This window comes from Thermothielavioides terrestris, chromosome 1 (genome assembly GCF_000226115.1).
Source record: "Thermothielavioides terrestris NRRL 8126 chromosome 1, complete sequence".
Taxonomy (NCBI): Eukaryota; Fungi; Ascomycota; class Sordariomycetes; order Sordariales; family Chaetomiaceae; genus Thermothielavioides; species Thermothielavioides terrestris.
In genome coordinates, this window is record NC_016457.1 from 7,401,064 (window position 1) to 7,413,502 (window position 12,439).

The 12,439-nt window shown below is 60.4% G+C and overlaps 8 protein-coding genes across 8 annotated transcripts; 4 read left to right on the top strand and 4 right to left on the bottom strand.

Annotated features, from left to right (window-relative positions):
* Nucleotides 1-20: 20 nt before the first annotated feature.
* On the bottom strand, nucleotides 21-1,512 carry THITE_2109933 (uncharacterized protein). Its single transcript, XM_003650406.1, has 2 exons — nucleotides 1,076-1,512; nucleotides 21-940 (listed from the first exon to the last, which is right to left on the bottom strand). The coding sequence occupies exons 1-2, from the start codon at nucleotides 1,441-1,443 to the stop codon at nucleotides 205-207; spliced, it is 1,104 nt and encodes a 367-aa protein (XP_003650454.1). The 5' UTR covers nucleotides 1,444-1,512; the 3' UTR covers nucleotides 21-204.
* A 348-nt stretch (nucleotides 1,513-1,860) lies between these two features.
* THITE_2109935 (uncharacterized protein) lies at nucleotides 1,861-3,201 on the bottom strand. Its single transcript, XM_003650407.1, has one exon. The coding sequence runs from the start codon at nucleotides 3,111-3,113 to the stop codon at nucleotides 1,920-1,922; it is 1,194 nt and encodes a 397-aa protein (XP_003650455.1). The 5' UTR covers nucleotides 3,114-3,201; the 3' UTR covers nucleotides 1,861-1,919.
* On the top strand, nucleotides 3,202-3,621 carry THITE_2109936 (uncharacterized protein). The gene has a single exon (XM_003650408.1). It carries the CDS (start codon nucleotides 3,278-3,280, stop codon nucleotides 3,551-3,553), a length of 276 nt encoding a protein of 91 aa, XP_003650456.1. The 5' UTR covers nucleotides 3,202-3,277; the 3' UTR covers nucleotides 3,554-3,621.
* A 1,090-nt stretch (nucleotides 3,622-4,711) lies between these two features.
* THITE_2153466 (uncharacterized protein) lies at nucleotides 4,712-6,546 on the top strand. The gene is made up of 2 exons (XM_003650409.1): nucleotides 4,712-5,072; nucleotides 5,129-6,546. Exons 1-2 carry the CDS (start codon nucleotides 4,917-4,919, stop codon nucleotides 6,320-6,322), a joined length of 1,350 nt encoding a protein of 449 aa, XP_003650457.1. The 5' UTR covers nucleotides 4,712-4,916; the 3' UTR covers nucleotides 6,323-6,546.
* Nucleotides 6,547-6,593: 47 nt separating this feature from the next.
* On the bottom strand, nucleotides 6,594-8,162 carry THITE_2109939 (uncharacterized protein). Its single transcript, XM_003650410.1, has 2 exons — nucleotides 7,626-8,162; nucleotides 6,594-7,530 (listed from the first exon to the last, which is right to left on the bottom strand). Exons 1-2 carry the CDS (start codon nucleotides 8,066-8,068, stop codon nucleotides 6,870-6,872), a joined length of 1,104 nt encoding a protein of 367 aa, XP_003650458.1. The 5' UTR covers nucleotides 8,069-8,162; the 3' UTR covers nucleotides 6,594-6,869.
* Nucleotides 8,163-9,073, bottom strand: THITE_2109940 (uncharacterized protein). Its single transcript, XM_003650411.1, has one exon. It carries the CDS (start codon nucleotides 9,005-9,007, stop codon nucleotides 8,504-8,506), a length of 504 nt encoding a protein of 167 aa, XP_003650459.1. The 5' UTR covers nucleotides 9,008-9,073; the 3' UTR covers nucleotides 8,163-8,503.
* Nucleotides 9,074-9,205: 132 nt separating this feature from the next.
* On the top strand, nucleotides 9,206-10,603 carry THITE_2109941 (uncharacterized protein). Its single transcript, XM_003650412.1, has one exon. It carries the CDS (start codon nucleotides 9,331-9,333, stop codon nucleotides 10,210-10,212), a length of 882 nt encoding a protein of 293 aa, XP_003650460.1. The 5' UTR covers nucleotides 9,206-9,330; the 3' UTR covers nucleotides 10,213-10,603.
* Nucleotides 10,604-10,609: 6 nt separating this feature from the next.
* THITE_2109943 (uncharacterized protein) lies at nucleotides 10,610-11,875 on the top strand. The gene is made up of 2 exons (XM_003650413.1): nucleotides 10,610-10,945; nucleotides 11,020-11,875. The coding sequence occupies exons 1-2, from the start codon at nucleotides 10,819-10,821 to the stop codon at nucleotides 11,727-11,729; spliced, it is 837 nt and encodes a 278-aa protein (XP_003650461.1). The 5' UTR covers nucleotides 10,610-10,818; the 3' UTR covers nucleotides 11,730-11,875.
* Nucleotides 11,876-12,439: the final 564 nt, after the last annotated feature.

Below are 12,439 nucleotides of genomic sequence, written 5' to 3' on the forward strand. Positions count from 1 at the left end.
CCGCATTGTTACTCCGCGCGTGGACGGCCACCGATACGATGTGCATCCCCGCATAGGAGAACGCATGTCTCGTGTCCAGCATTCTGCTCGTTGGCCAAGGCCATGCCGAGCAACCGATGCCGGTGTTAATACCATGCGGTGTTTGTGCTGTGCAGCGCAAGGTGCAAAGGGCACTCTTCCCTTCGGGAATATCGGCCCCTCCGGTTAGCCCTTCTCTCTCAGCCGCGCCAGGGCCGCGGCTACGCCTTCACTCAGCTGCTCGTCCCTGCGGGCCGGGGCCGGGGCCGCCGGGGGAAATACCCGGCCCGCTACCGGCTGTTTCCCCCGCTGCTTCTCACTGGGCGCGCCCTCCGCTTCCATCTCCGCCACGACAGCCTCCGCCTCCGCATCGCCCTCCTCCTCCTCCCCTTCATTCCCTCCCGCACCGGCACCGCTACCCGTCACCCTCGCGGCCGGGGCGCTCCGCTTCGCCGCCTTCCTCACCCGGAACGGCTCCTCCACCGCCTTACACCAAGCCCTCACTTTCTTCTCGCCCCAGCCGCCGACGACGGCGATCTGCTCCGGCTCGGCGTTGACGGCGTGCCTGAGGCTCCCGAACGCGCTCACGAGCGCGACGGCGTCGGCCTTGTTGATGTTGCGCGGCACCGTGACGAACTCGACGAGGCGCTCGGCGTAGCCGGCCGCCTGCTGGCCGCGGATGGCCGCGAAGCCGGCGTGCTCGTACGCCTTGTACAGCTCGAGGTAGCGCGCCGCCTCCGCCGCCGACCAGGCCAGCACCACCGTCACCCGGTTGACCAGCGACGTCTTGCTCAGCTCCCGCAGCGCGTCCTCGTGGTTCGGGATGTCCACCAGCGTGAGCAGCACCCGCAGGTTGTACCGCCCCTGCAGGTTGCGGATGCGCGTGTAGATGTATTCTGGGTGGAGGCGGTGGTATTTGAGGCTGCGTGGGTGGCGATCGTCAGCGTGTGATGAGTGAGTGTGTCGTTTTGGAAATTTCTAGAAGCGGTGGCGTCTGTGACTGAACGAGGAGGGGGAGGGGAGGGGGGTGTTGTGTGCGTATGCGGAACGAACGAACCTCAGAAACAGCGCACAGGTGGTCTGCCCCAGTCCGTAGTCCGCGGGGATGTCGCTGTATTCCCACGCGACAGACTTCAGGCACGACAGCACCGGGTTGCCCTTCTGCCGCGGAGAGACGAGGATCGAGGACCCCGAGCCCCGGCCTGGCAGCGCCTGCGGGGTGGGCTGCACGACCTTGGGGCCTCCCGAGGAAGCCGATGCGTTCGACGGCGGTGCCCGGTCGAGTCGCTGCGGCGTCGGCTGCTGGATTCTGGGGGGGCCTGCTCGGGCTGGTGGTGCTCGGTCGGGCGGGCGCGGCGCTAGATTGGCCTGCGCTGATGCGAGCTCGACTAGAGCATCGTCGGCATCGCCGAACTCGTCGTCCATTCTGCGCCGCTGTTGCAGCTACAGTCGTGCTGGCAATTGCGAATAAATGCCTGGTCGAGTTTGCCTGCGGGCGGATGAAAACGCGTCGGCAGGCGATAACGTTAGCGTCTTTCGGTGGCACACTGCCAAGCACCGGGACCCTTGTAGCGCAGCGGGCGATCCCCGTGACCAGGGTACCGTAACTTACAAAGTATTCCGTACACAGTTCCGTACCTTTTTTGAAACCCCGACAAACCTCAAACTCCGCCATCAGAATGGCCAACGGCTGGGCAACGTCGACGGCGGGCAGTTCTCCTTCTGCCCTCGTCTTCTCGTCTAGGTGTGCACAGATGCCTATACTGAAACTGTATATATGCTGAAACTGTTAATTTGTCTTCAAGCCAGGCTAAAGATATATAATCCCGCAGGAAGCAAGTGCACGAGAACCCCAGCCAGAACTCCCGTCCATATCTAAATTGGTATCATCGTGCCAAACTCTAAACCAGCTCATCCGGACCAAGCTCGGCTTCATCGTCATTACCCTCCCTCCTTGCAGCGCCGGCCAGCGAGTCGTGTATCGAGTACAACGCCCTTAGCCACACGTCGAACATCATCTCCATCGACGTTGCCTGCTGCTGTGCATTGCCGCCGCGGCTGTCCTCGACCACCTGGTCCCGCAGCCGCTCGTACGCCTCGATCATGGCCCACACCTGCAGCGCCGAGGTGGTCGCGGAAGCGCAGCTCGGGCGGCCGGCCATGGCCGAGGACAGCTCGCGCGTGAGGAGGTCGAGGCAGATCTGCAGGCTGACGTTGCCGTCGGCAGATGCGGCCGATGCTGCTGCGGCACATGAATGTCTTGCCAGGGAGGGCGGCAGCAGCGGCGACTCCGGCCGCGGGGAGAACGAGATGGGCTTGAAGTAGACGGTCTCGTCCTGGAATGACACCAGCGTGCCGTCGTCCGACGTCGGGGACGGATCCGGCAGTTCGACCGTCGCCCGTTGCGAGGTGGTGCCGGTGCGAGTCTCGCCCGGCAGGTACACTGATGAGCTGCTTCGCGGCTTGAGGGTCAGTGGTTCGTCGTGGTCGCGGTCGCTGCCCTGCGGGGATAAGGCCGGCTCCGAGTAAGCATCCGAGTACACGGAGCTGGGCCGGGATTCGAGCAACGCCCGGTACTGCTCTGCGATGAGGTCCACGCTCGAAGTCCTGCCCAGGACGTTGCCGGCCCTCGGGCCATCCTCTGGCGGCGTGATCGATAGAATCGGCGTCTTTGGGCGACGTCTCATGGTCGAGGTGAAAGGGCTTTGGGGATCTGCGCGGGATGACGGTTGCGGCGGCGGGCGGCTGGGGATGAGATAAGAGGAGCGCTCGGGCGGTTCGTAGACCTGATCTGGGCGATGTTCTTCGGGAGAATTCAAAGGCGGCTTAGGATTATAGAAACACGCCTCTCTCCGGGAGGATACGTCTTCTCTGGGCTCGCCGCGTTCCGAAGGCGCCAGTGACCAACGACGCCGTGACCGAGATGCGGGCTTGTTCAACGTGGTATCGGATTCATTGGTCGCCACAGGCTGGTTCGATGCCCTCAAGCCGAAGCGGCATGCGAAGATGCTATGTTGCTTGGTGGCGCTCTTTTGGAGTTTTCTTCGCGGCCGGTCGGCTTTGGCGGCCGACAGGCCGCCCTTCCTTTGTTCCATTGTTTATTGAACAATGCCTATTTAGGCGACGAGGATAATAGCAGGCCGCACGGCAGGTACAATGTGTAACAGCATAATCACTCATCGGCAGGCGCTGCGCCGGGATGGAAACGGAAGGGTTCGAGTAGTCAATTATAACTCAAGATGCGGACTGTCTGATAAAGATGACGTCCGAATCACTCGCCCGGCGAGCCGACGCCGCTCGGGGGACACCCAGTCCTGATGAGAAGGGGCCATGGCGGCCTGTCGGTGCTCGAAACCGGTTCCGCCTGGACTCGCAGAGCTCGCGCCACAGAGGCAACGCCCCTGAGAATCTTCTCGTCGACCTGAGTCATGAACGAAGCGAGGGGTTTCTGTGGCGTGTACTTCCCTTGGCGGCGTTGAAGCTGAGTTCGGTCGAGGGGTCCAAGGTGAGCTTGTGGTTCTACTGCTTCGACTGAGTCGGTTAGACAGCTCAAATGAAAAAAAGGCCCATTCACTTGAGGTCATCCTATATGCGGTCAAGAGAGTAAAGTAGCACGGCCTAAGCGGACGGGCAGGTTCCGAGGGACGGGCAGGTTCCGAGGGGCATTTCGCTCGGATGTGTCCTCAGGGAAGCGTCCTGCATTGGCCCCCGACATCGAACATGCTGGAGGTTGGGGCTTGGTGATTCTCTGGCGCTGTTAGGGCGGAAGAAGCAGTCAAGAGAACCTTTGCAGTAGCGCTGCTTGTTGCGGGCTATGACCCGAAAACCAAAACCAAGCCGTAAAGTTTGAGGAGGGGCGGAAAGGCGCACATCGGATGTCCGACACACCGTAAGACCGTCGACGTGCACAATGGAATTTAAAAAGGAAAAGGTAAGTGATGTTGCTACGGACCACTGCTCTCAGAAAACTCAATTTGCTGCTTACACAGTGAATCCGTACACAGAAGGTGCTGAGCAGCCTGAGGCCTTTTTCCCTTCTTGTGTACTGTACAAAAGTTTTAACCCTGGCCACAAGCACGAACCCACTTGCTCGGTTTGGAGCAGTTGCGGTCGCGGATAACTCCCAGGTACCTTAAGTTAGAGGGTGGACTCTCAGCTGCGATTCCCATCAAGGGCTTCGGTGTCACAAGGCTCACAGGGCGCTCATCGGCCGCTCTTGACGACGGAGCAGGTTGCCACCGGTTCAATCTACACTTCAAGCAGCTGGCGCGTTGATCTTCGGTGTTGCGCAAGATCTTGTCGCATACCTTACTCTGAAAGCACACGAGGCACAGCAAGCAGTCGATCCCCCCCCTTTGATAGTGGCGAGCAGCCCGCGACCCTAGCTTCACAGCAGGACCCAGGCACGGACGTGCGACCCGAACTCGGTCTTGGGCGCGGTTGTACTCTGATTATTATTCCGACGGAGACGCCAGCAAATCCAACGAAGGGATCCCTACACGGAACGATCCAGTGTCGCCGCCATGGGGTCATGGTGTGGGCCTGCTCGGAGACGTCCGTACCCCGTGATTTTCCATCAATCATGAGTCGCGGTGCCTGCCCCTGAACTTGTGTACCGCAGTAAACTTCAACCCCACTATGCAGTGCCCCTCACTTCCCCGAGGCCGGGCGCCCGCCGCTCAGCGTCGGAAGTGGATGGCTGAGGTCGTGTCCTCGAGCTGCCATGATGGTGTCGGGGTTCAAGAGATAGTTGCCAGCCGGGAGGGAAATACCTAAAACTGGACGGATACCTGCTGGGCCATTTTTCTTCAGAATTGGCACTCTGAACTCCTCGTTTCTCCTTCCAAACCCCCCGCCCCCTGCCCGCCCCCACCAAACACCACAGCACAGCAGCAGAGATGGCCGAAATAACCATCACCGGCTGGACGACGCGCGATGTCCGCTTTCCCACCTCGCTGGACAAGACGGGCTCGGATGCCATGAACGCAGCGGGCGACTACTCGGCCGCCTACTGCATTCTGCAGACCGACTCGGCCTACACTGGTCACGGCATGGTACGGAGGCCCCCGGCTGCGAACCTCCCAAGCTCGTGCTGACATTGTGACCGCAGACCTTCACCATTGGCCGCGGCAACGACATTGTCTGCGCAGCCATCAACCACGTCGCCGAGCGCATCAAGGGCAGGACACTCTCCAGCCTGGTTGCCCACTGGGGCCAAACATGGCGCCACCTCGTCAACGACAGCCAGCTGCGGTGGATTGGCCCGGAGAAGGGTGTCATCCACCTCGCCCTCGGCGCCGTCGTCAACGCCGTCTGGGACCTGTGGGCCAAGGTGCTCGGCAAGCCCGTGTGGCGCGTCGTGGCCGAGATGACGCCGGAGCAGTTCGTCGACTGCATCGACTTCCGCTACATCACCGACGCCGTCACGCCCGAGGAGGCCGTCGCCATGCTGAGGGAGTCCGAGGCCGGCAAGGCCGACCGCCTCCGCGACGCCGAGAACAGCCGGGCCGTGCCCGCCTACACGACCAGCGCCGGCTGGCTCGGCTACGGCGAGGACAAGATGCGCGCGCTGCTGCAGGAGACGCAGGCCAAGGGGTACAAGCACTTCAAGCTCAAGGTCGGCGGCAACGTCGAGCAGGACCGGCGGCGGCTGGCCATCGCGCGCGAGGTGATCGGCTACGACCGGGGCAACGTCCTGATGGTGGACGCCAACCAGGTGTGGTCCGTGCCCGAGGCCATCGAGTACATGAAGCAGCTGGCCGAGTTCAAGCCGTGGTTCATCGAGGAGCCGACGTCGCCCGACGACATCCTCGGCCACAAGGCGGTGCGGGACGCCCTGCGGCCGTACGGCATCGGCGTGGCCACGGGCGAGATGTGCCAGAACCGCGTCATCTTCAAGCAGTTGCTGATGGCGGGCGCCATCGACGTGTGCCAGATCGACGCGTGCCGCATGGGCGGCGTCAACGAGGTGCTCGCCGTGCTGCTCATGGCCAAGAAGTACGGCGTCCCGATCGTGCCGCACTCGGGCGGCGTCGGCCTGCCCGAGTACACCCAGCACCTCAGCACCATCGACTACGTCGTCGTCAGCGGCAAGCGCTCCGTGCTCGAGTACGTCGACCACCTGCACGAGCACTTCCTGCACCCGTCCGTCATCAAGGACGGCTTCTACCAGACCCCCATGGACCCCGGCTACAGCGTCGAGATGAAGCCCGAGAGCATGGACCGCTTCGAGTACCCCGGCGGCCCGGCCAGCTGGTGGAGGAGCGAGGAGGCCCGGCCGATATTGGAGGGCGAGAAGATCTAGCGAGGAGTTGGCGGTGTCGTTTCGAGCCTGCATTTTGTGCATTGAGCGTTGCAGGAGCGGCTTTTGAGCGTTGCGGAAGCGGCATTTGGCACTGGATTTAAATAGAACGGGAATACGTCACTTTAATTCACATCACGGCGCCTTGCTTACTCCCGGCAACAAAGCTCTGCTACGAAGCAGGGAGATAAGCAAAAGACTCGTAATAAACCAGGTTTACATACCTACCTATCCACGTACCATCATGATATCAATGTAGCACTGGCTAGGTTGAGGGTGTTCAGGAAGGTAAGAGGCCCTAACTTTGTATCAAAGCCAAGGACAGTCTTGAAACGAAATAACTAAGGTCCTGACTGCGCCTTTACACTGCTAAAACCAATTTAGGAGAGGTTGCTATAACTTAGATGGCATATTTCAAGGTCACTCTTAGTGTATCATTAGCACTGCGTCCACCATGGGTTCTCAGCGACTAAATACGATACTAGAATCAGCTTGAGACCAACCTCCACTGCCACTGTCAAACGCTCAACTTCGTGTCTACTGCCTTCCTCTACTCCCCATCCTCAAGCACATACATCAACGCAGTGCCCATAACCGGCGCCGGCGCCGCGCCCTCCATCACCGGCGCGTGCCTCGCAAAGTCATAATCCGCCCTCACACTCCACCGATCCCCCGGCGCGACCCGCCCAATCCTCTCGCAGGCGCTCATACCCGACAGATGGCGTCCCGCAACCGCATCCCGTCCTCCTCCTCCTCCTCCTCCGCCGCCGCCGCCATGCCGACCCCGCTCCTCCTCCCCGTACCGCGCCACAGACCGACACACGGTCCGCGCGCCCCGCCACACGTCCAGCTCCACTCCGCCGTCCTGCAGGTGCGCCAGCACGAGCACCACCTCGCCGGACAGGTCGGCCGTCCAGGGCGGGTCCATGGCCAGGCTAAAGGGCACCTGGGCGCCGCCGCCGCCTCCCCCGCCGCCTCCCCCGACGGCCGGGACGGGCACCTCGGACCCGTGCTGCAAGCAGCTGCCGTCGATGTCGAGCCAGACGGGCGTCGCGTTGCGGAAGCCGCTCGCGGCGGCGCGGGGGCACGGCACGAATTCCCAGTCCATGGTGAGCACGGCGGCCTGGGCGGTGGTCGGCGAGGGGTTCATCAGCTTGAGGGTGAAGATCAGGATGGCGGTGGGCGAGAGGGGGTAGCCTGCTTTGAGGGTGCTGTTGTTTTTTTCTCTCGCTTTTTGTGTTAGCTTTCTGCCAGCCGAGCGGGTGGTAAGAAAGCCTAAAGAGAGAGGAAGGGGAAAAGGCCTGACCTGCCCAGAGAGATGTCTGCCTCGGCACGCTCGTTGCCCGAGGCGTAGATCGGCGCTGCGAGCAGCGGACACGTCGCGGAGTCGCGCTCTAGGTTGGTGACGAGCACGTGGCGGAGCCAGACGTCTGTGTCGCGGTTGGCACTGCCGGTCCCATCGGGGTGCTGCAGGTCGGCTCGAATGCGCGTGAGCAGGCAGTCTTTACAGGGCGGCGCGGTTTGCAGTGAAAAGCGCTTGACGCCGTTTTCCTCGGTTGCCGGAGGCACGGTAAAGCGGCCGTAGTTGATCCTGACGCGCTGAGAGCCGAAATGGGCAAAGGACCGCGGATGTAGCACTTCAGGTGTGTCGAGGTTGCTGGCTGAAAAGCCAGCGTTCCGGATATCCGGGGATAGCGCCGCACCGGAGCCCACGAGGCTCATGAGGGTTTTGAACCAGGCCGCCTTCATTTGAAGCGTGATTGCGCTGGTACAATACACCGTTTGTTGACCGTTGGGGTAAGGCCAGCGGAGTCCGCACGGCGAGAAGGCCTACACACCCTCTCCGCGAGCGGATGTGGAAAAGAGGAAGGCACGTCCATGCCGTTCCATGCCGGTTCGAAAATAAACTCAAATCCGCCGGGCAGTACTGCGCGTCCTTGGTCGGGAATGATTGATGGAGAAGCCCAAACCTTCAACATTTGGGGTTGCACAGCGTGACATCTGAAGCAGACTCAACGCAAGTCCGTGAAGTCCGGAATCAAGCCCAACTAATTGGGTGGCCGCAACTACAATCCGGAGCTGCTGGCGGGGGGAGTGACGCAGCTCTCTTCTATCAACCTCTCTCGCCCAAAGCCTCCGGTGCATCGGACGGGCGTGGTGCCAGCAGTTTGTTTCACCGCATGGTCAACCCCTGACGTGGCCAGCAGTCGCAACCTCCAAGATGTCCTTCTCAAGTCCCTCGACATGAACGACAGAGATCCCCGCATTTTCCAAGCTGAGTCTCCCCGTGTTCTCGGCCACGAATGTCTCGGGCTCCATGATGCCGACATACACAGTCCGGATGGACCCGGCCAGGCGGAGCACTCTCTCGACGCACGGCAGATTCCCGCTCAGCCGCTTCGAGCAGGGCTCGACGGTAGTGTAGAGCGCCAGTTCGGGCGGGAGAACTTGCTTGAGATTCTCTTCGGAGACGCCATGCTTCTCGGCAAGCTTCATGAAGCAGCATTGCTCCGCATGCGTGTTCCCTGGAAGCTCGAGCGTGTAGCCGGTCGCGAGAATCTCGTTTGTGGCCAAGTCCACCAGAACTGCTCCCACGCGATAGTTGGTCGGCTTCGGAGGCGACTTCCGCGCGTGCTCCAAGGCGAGCTGCATGTATGCCTTGTGGTCGCCTGGCCGGACGGAAGACATGTTCTGCGCGACGTGAGCTGAGGAGGTGGACTGGCAAGCTGGTGGTGGGGGATACAGGGAGCTTCAGGATGAATTCGTACTGTACGGATGTAAAGTACTCCCCAAACAGTGCAGTCATCCGTGGGAGGTGATTATCACACTGTATCTGCCGCCCCACTATTGACACGGCTCGTTCAGCAGCAACGGCGCTGACGCGACCTGACGCGACGCGATCGCGAATCCATTTAACATTACCCAACTCTCCCGGTGTGCGGATTACAAGTAGCCAGCCGGGGAACGTGGTCCTCGGCCACCTCAACGCACAAAAAGCCCCGACAACCACGATGTCCGACCACGACGATCTCACAGACGGCGAGCCGCCCTCGATTGACCCGTACGAGGTCCTTGGCCTCGAGCGCACCGCATCGCCGGATCAGGTCAAATCGGCCTACCGCAAAGCGGCGCTCAAAACTCATCCCGACAAGGCTCCCGAGGACCAAAAAGAAGAGGCCAAAGCAAAATTCCAAGAGGTCGCCTTCGCCTACGCCGTCCTCTCCGACCCGGCCCGGCGCAAGCGCTACGACGAGACCGGCTCTACATCGGAGGCGGTCGTCGACTCCGAAGGCTTCAGCTGGACCGAATACTACCGCGAGCAGTACCGCGATGCGATTTCAGAGGAAGCGATCAAGCAGTTTGCAGCGCGGTACAAGAACTCGGACGAGGAGAAGGACGACGTTCTAGCGGCCTACGAGGAGTTCGAGGGCGACATGGACAAGATCTACGAGACGGTCATGCTGAGCAACGTGCTCGAGGACGACGCGCGGTTCCGCGCGATGATCGACGCGGCGATCGAGGCGGGCGACGTGCCGCGCTTCGATGCCTACGCGAAGGAGACCAAGAAGGCCCGGCAGGCGCGCGTCAGGGCGGCCAAGAAGGAGGCGCAGGAGGCCGACGAGCTGGCCAAGGAGCTCGGCGTGTACGACAAGCTGCGCGGGGGCGGCAAGAAGAGCCAGAAGGATTCCGAGGCTGGCCTGACCGCCTTGATCCAGCGGAATCAGGCGTCCAGAGCGAGCATGCTGGACAAGCTGGCGGAGAAGTACGGGGCTGTGCCAAAGGCCGGGAAAGGCAAGAAGAGGGGGGCGAAGGTGCTGGAGGAGCCGGATATCTCGGAGGAGCAGTTCCAAGCGATCCAGGCTGATATGGCGAAGAGGAAAAAACGCAAATGACGGCTTGCTTTCGGAGCGCTGGCGTTTATGAAGGCGGTTTTGGTCACCGGGCTCTTGGGCGATGCATCGAGGATCGGCATGGGGTATGAAGGACTTGTGCCTCGGCGTTGGGAGGTGGGATGTTTTTTCAACGTACTGGTCCGCTGAATGCTTGTTTGCTGCTTACGTTTTCTGAACCTGCAATTGCAATGGCTCGTCAAAAGCAACTTAAAGCTGTGTTTTCCTACATTTAAATCCCATTCGGGCCGGATCAACGGCCCTCTCCCTCCAATCTGGAGGTGTACGACCAAGACAAAGCTCAAGTGGCCAGAAAATGATTGGCCTTGGTTGGGCTCTTTCCCAGTTGGGCTCACTAACAGACGTCACCTGGTCAACGCGCACGAGGGCTGCTTGGTCTTGGCACTGTTGCCTTTACCTCAGCGGGGTCGTGAAATCAACTTCAAAGGTGCACCTGCCTTCCCTGACCGTCACATCTCAAGAACCCAAACGGGCATATGTATTAGACTGTCATGGTTATGGGAACCTTCGATTGGTTGTGAACAGGCATGATGACCTGTGACTGAATCAACCAGGCTGCCCGCCCAGCCACGCGACGCCGAAGATGCCATGACCGACGCGACGAAGCCCGAGCTCTACCCGCAATACTGTTTCCACCTGTCGCCGACCATCAACCGTTGGTGCCATTTCCGGATCGCCGACATCTGGAGATTGAGATGCCATCCTGGCTTCCAAGGTACGACGACGTGATCATTGCGTTCCACGGTGCGGCGGATGGCATGGCAAGTCTAACGCTAGCGCACCGGTTAGGCCAGGATGTCTACTTCCACCTCAATCACCCGATAAAATGGATCCGCATTTCCGGTGTTGTAGTTGCAATCACCGAGCGTGAGAAGAAGCACTTCTACACGATTGATGATGGCAGCGGGGCAACATTAGAGTGCGTCGTCAATGTGCCCGGAACGGCTGCCGTTGAAGCAGCCCCCAATGGCAAACAAAATCCAAATCCGAATCCGAATCCTCTCCCGGTAATTGACGCTCCCATCGATGTGGGACACGTGCTGGATATCAAGGGCAGCGTCGGCACCTTCCGCAAGGACAAGCAGATTCGTGCCGAAAAAATTGTGCATCTTCGCACGACAGAACAGGAGGTCGCGTTCTGGGAGAAGGTTGCGCAGCTCAAGAGAGATGTGCTGTCCAAACCATGGGTTCTAGACCCGAGAGAGGTGAGGAGATGCCGAAAAGAGGAGGAGGGGAGGCACACCAGCCGCCGGCAGAAGGACTGCGCGAGTGAGAGACATGGGAAGAGGCCGGTTCGTGGGGCAGGAGTGCGGAACACAAAGTTGCACAATGAGGAGAGCAAGCCGCACCACGAGAAGGGCGAAAGGAAGGCCAGGGACTACAGGGAGCCCTTAGCAAGGCGGCCGGTCAGACAGACGGGGCTTGAGAAAAGGAGGGCGGCCAAGCCTGTCACGAGGCTGATTCCGGTGACGGGCAAGTACGACGCCCTGGGATTGTGACTCCGAGACGAACTCGCAGTCCTCAGCATCATTCCGCAGCACACAACATATTGAAGACAACTCACGCGATGCGTGTTTCATCCTTGGCAGCAATGTCTTTCCACCGGGCTGGGTCCACTGTCTGAGATCCCACCACCTCGATCATTGGTCTGCCCCTCACCAGTCGAACGGATGCAGACAGAATCGTTGCCCTGGTTGGTTGGAGGTTCTTGCTACGTCGCATACCAGCAACGCCAGAGTTCGTGGAAGAAGACAGCACCCAAACACTGCCTACCCTTTGGAACCAGAGGGGATGCTTGCATTTGCCCTTGGAGAATTTCGCCCTGAATCAACGCTGGGCCCTGTACAACCCCGGGATAAACATTTCTCGTTCTCTTGCGTCTCATGGCTCGCGCCGCAACGCATTCCTAGCGAAATCCGGTTCTCGAAAGTTGATCCATGTCAGTCACACCCTCACGCTGCTGACCAGGGTTGTCACCAGACAGGGATGCAGGAGCGCTTGCCTCACGAGGTTGGACATCGCAACCGACAATGTGCAGCGCTGGATCCACTTCCAAGCTACCACCGGACCTCAAGGCAAGACCAGCTTCCAGGAAACCGGTTCTTATTAATTGGGATGCATCCTCCTCCAAACCACGCAATCCCCCTAGTTAGTCCATCCTCAGCCCTACGAGTTACTAAACTATTATCTACACTACACTGCCAGATCG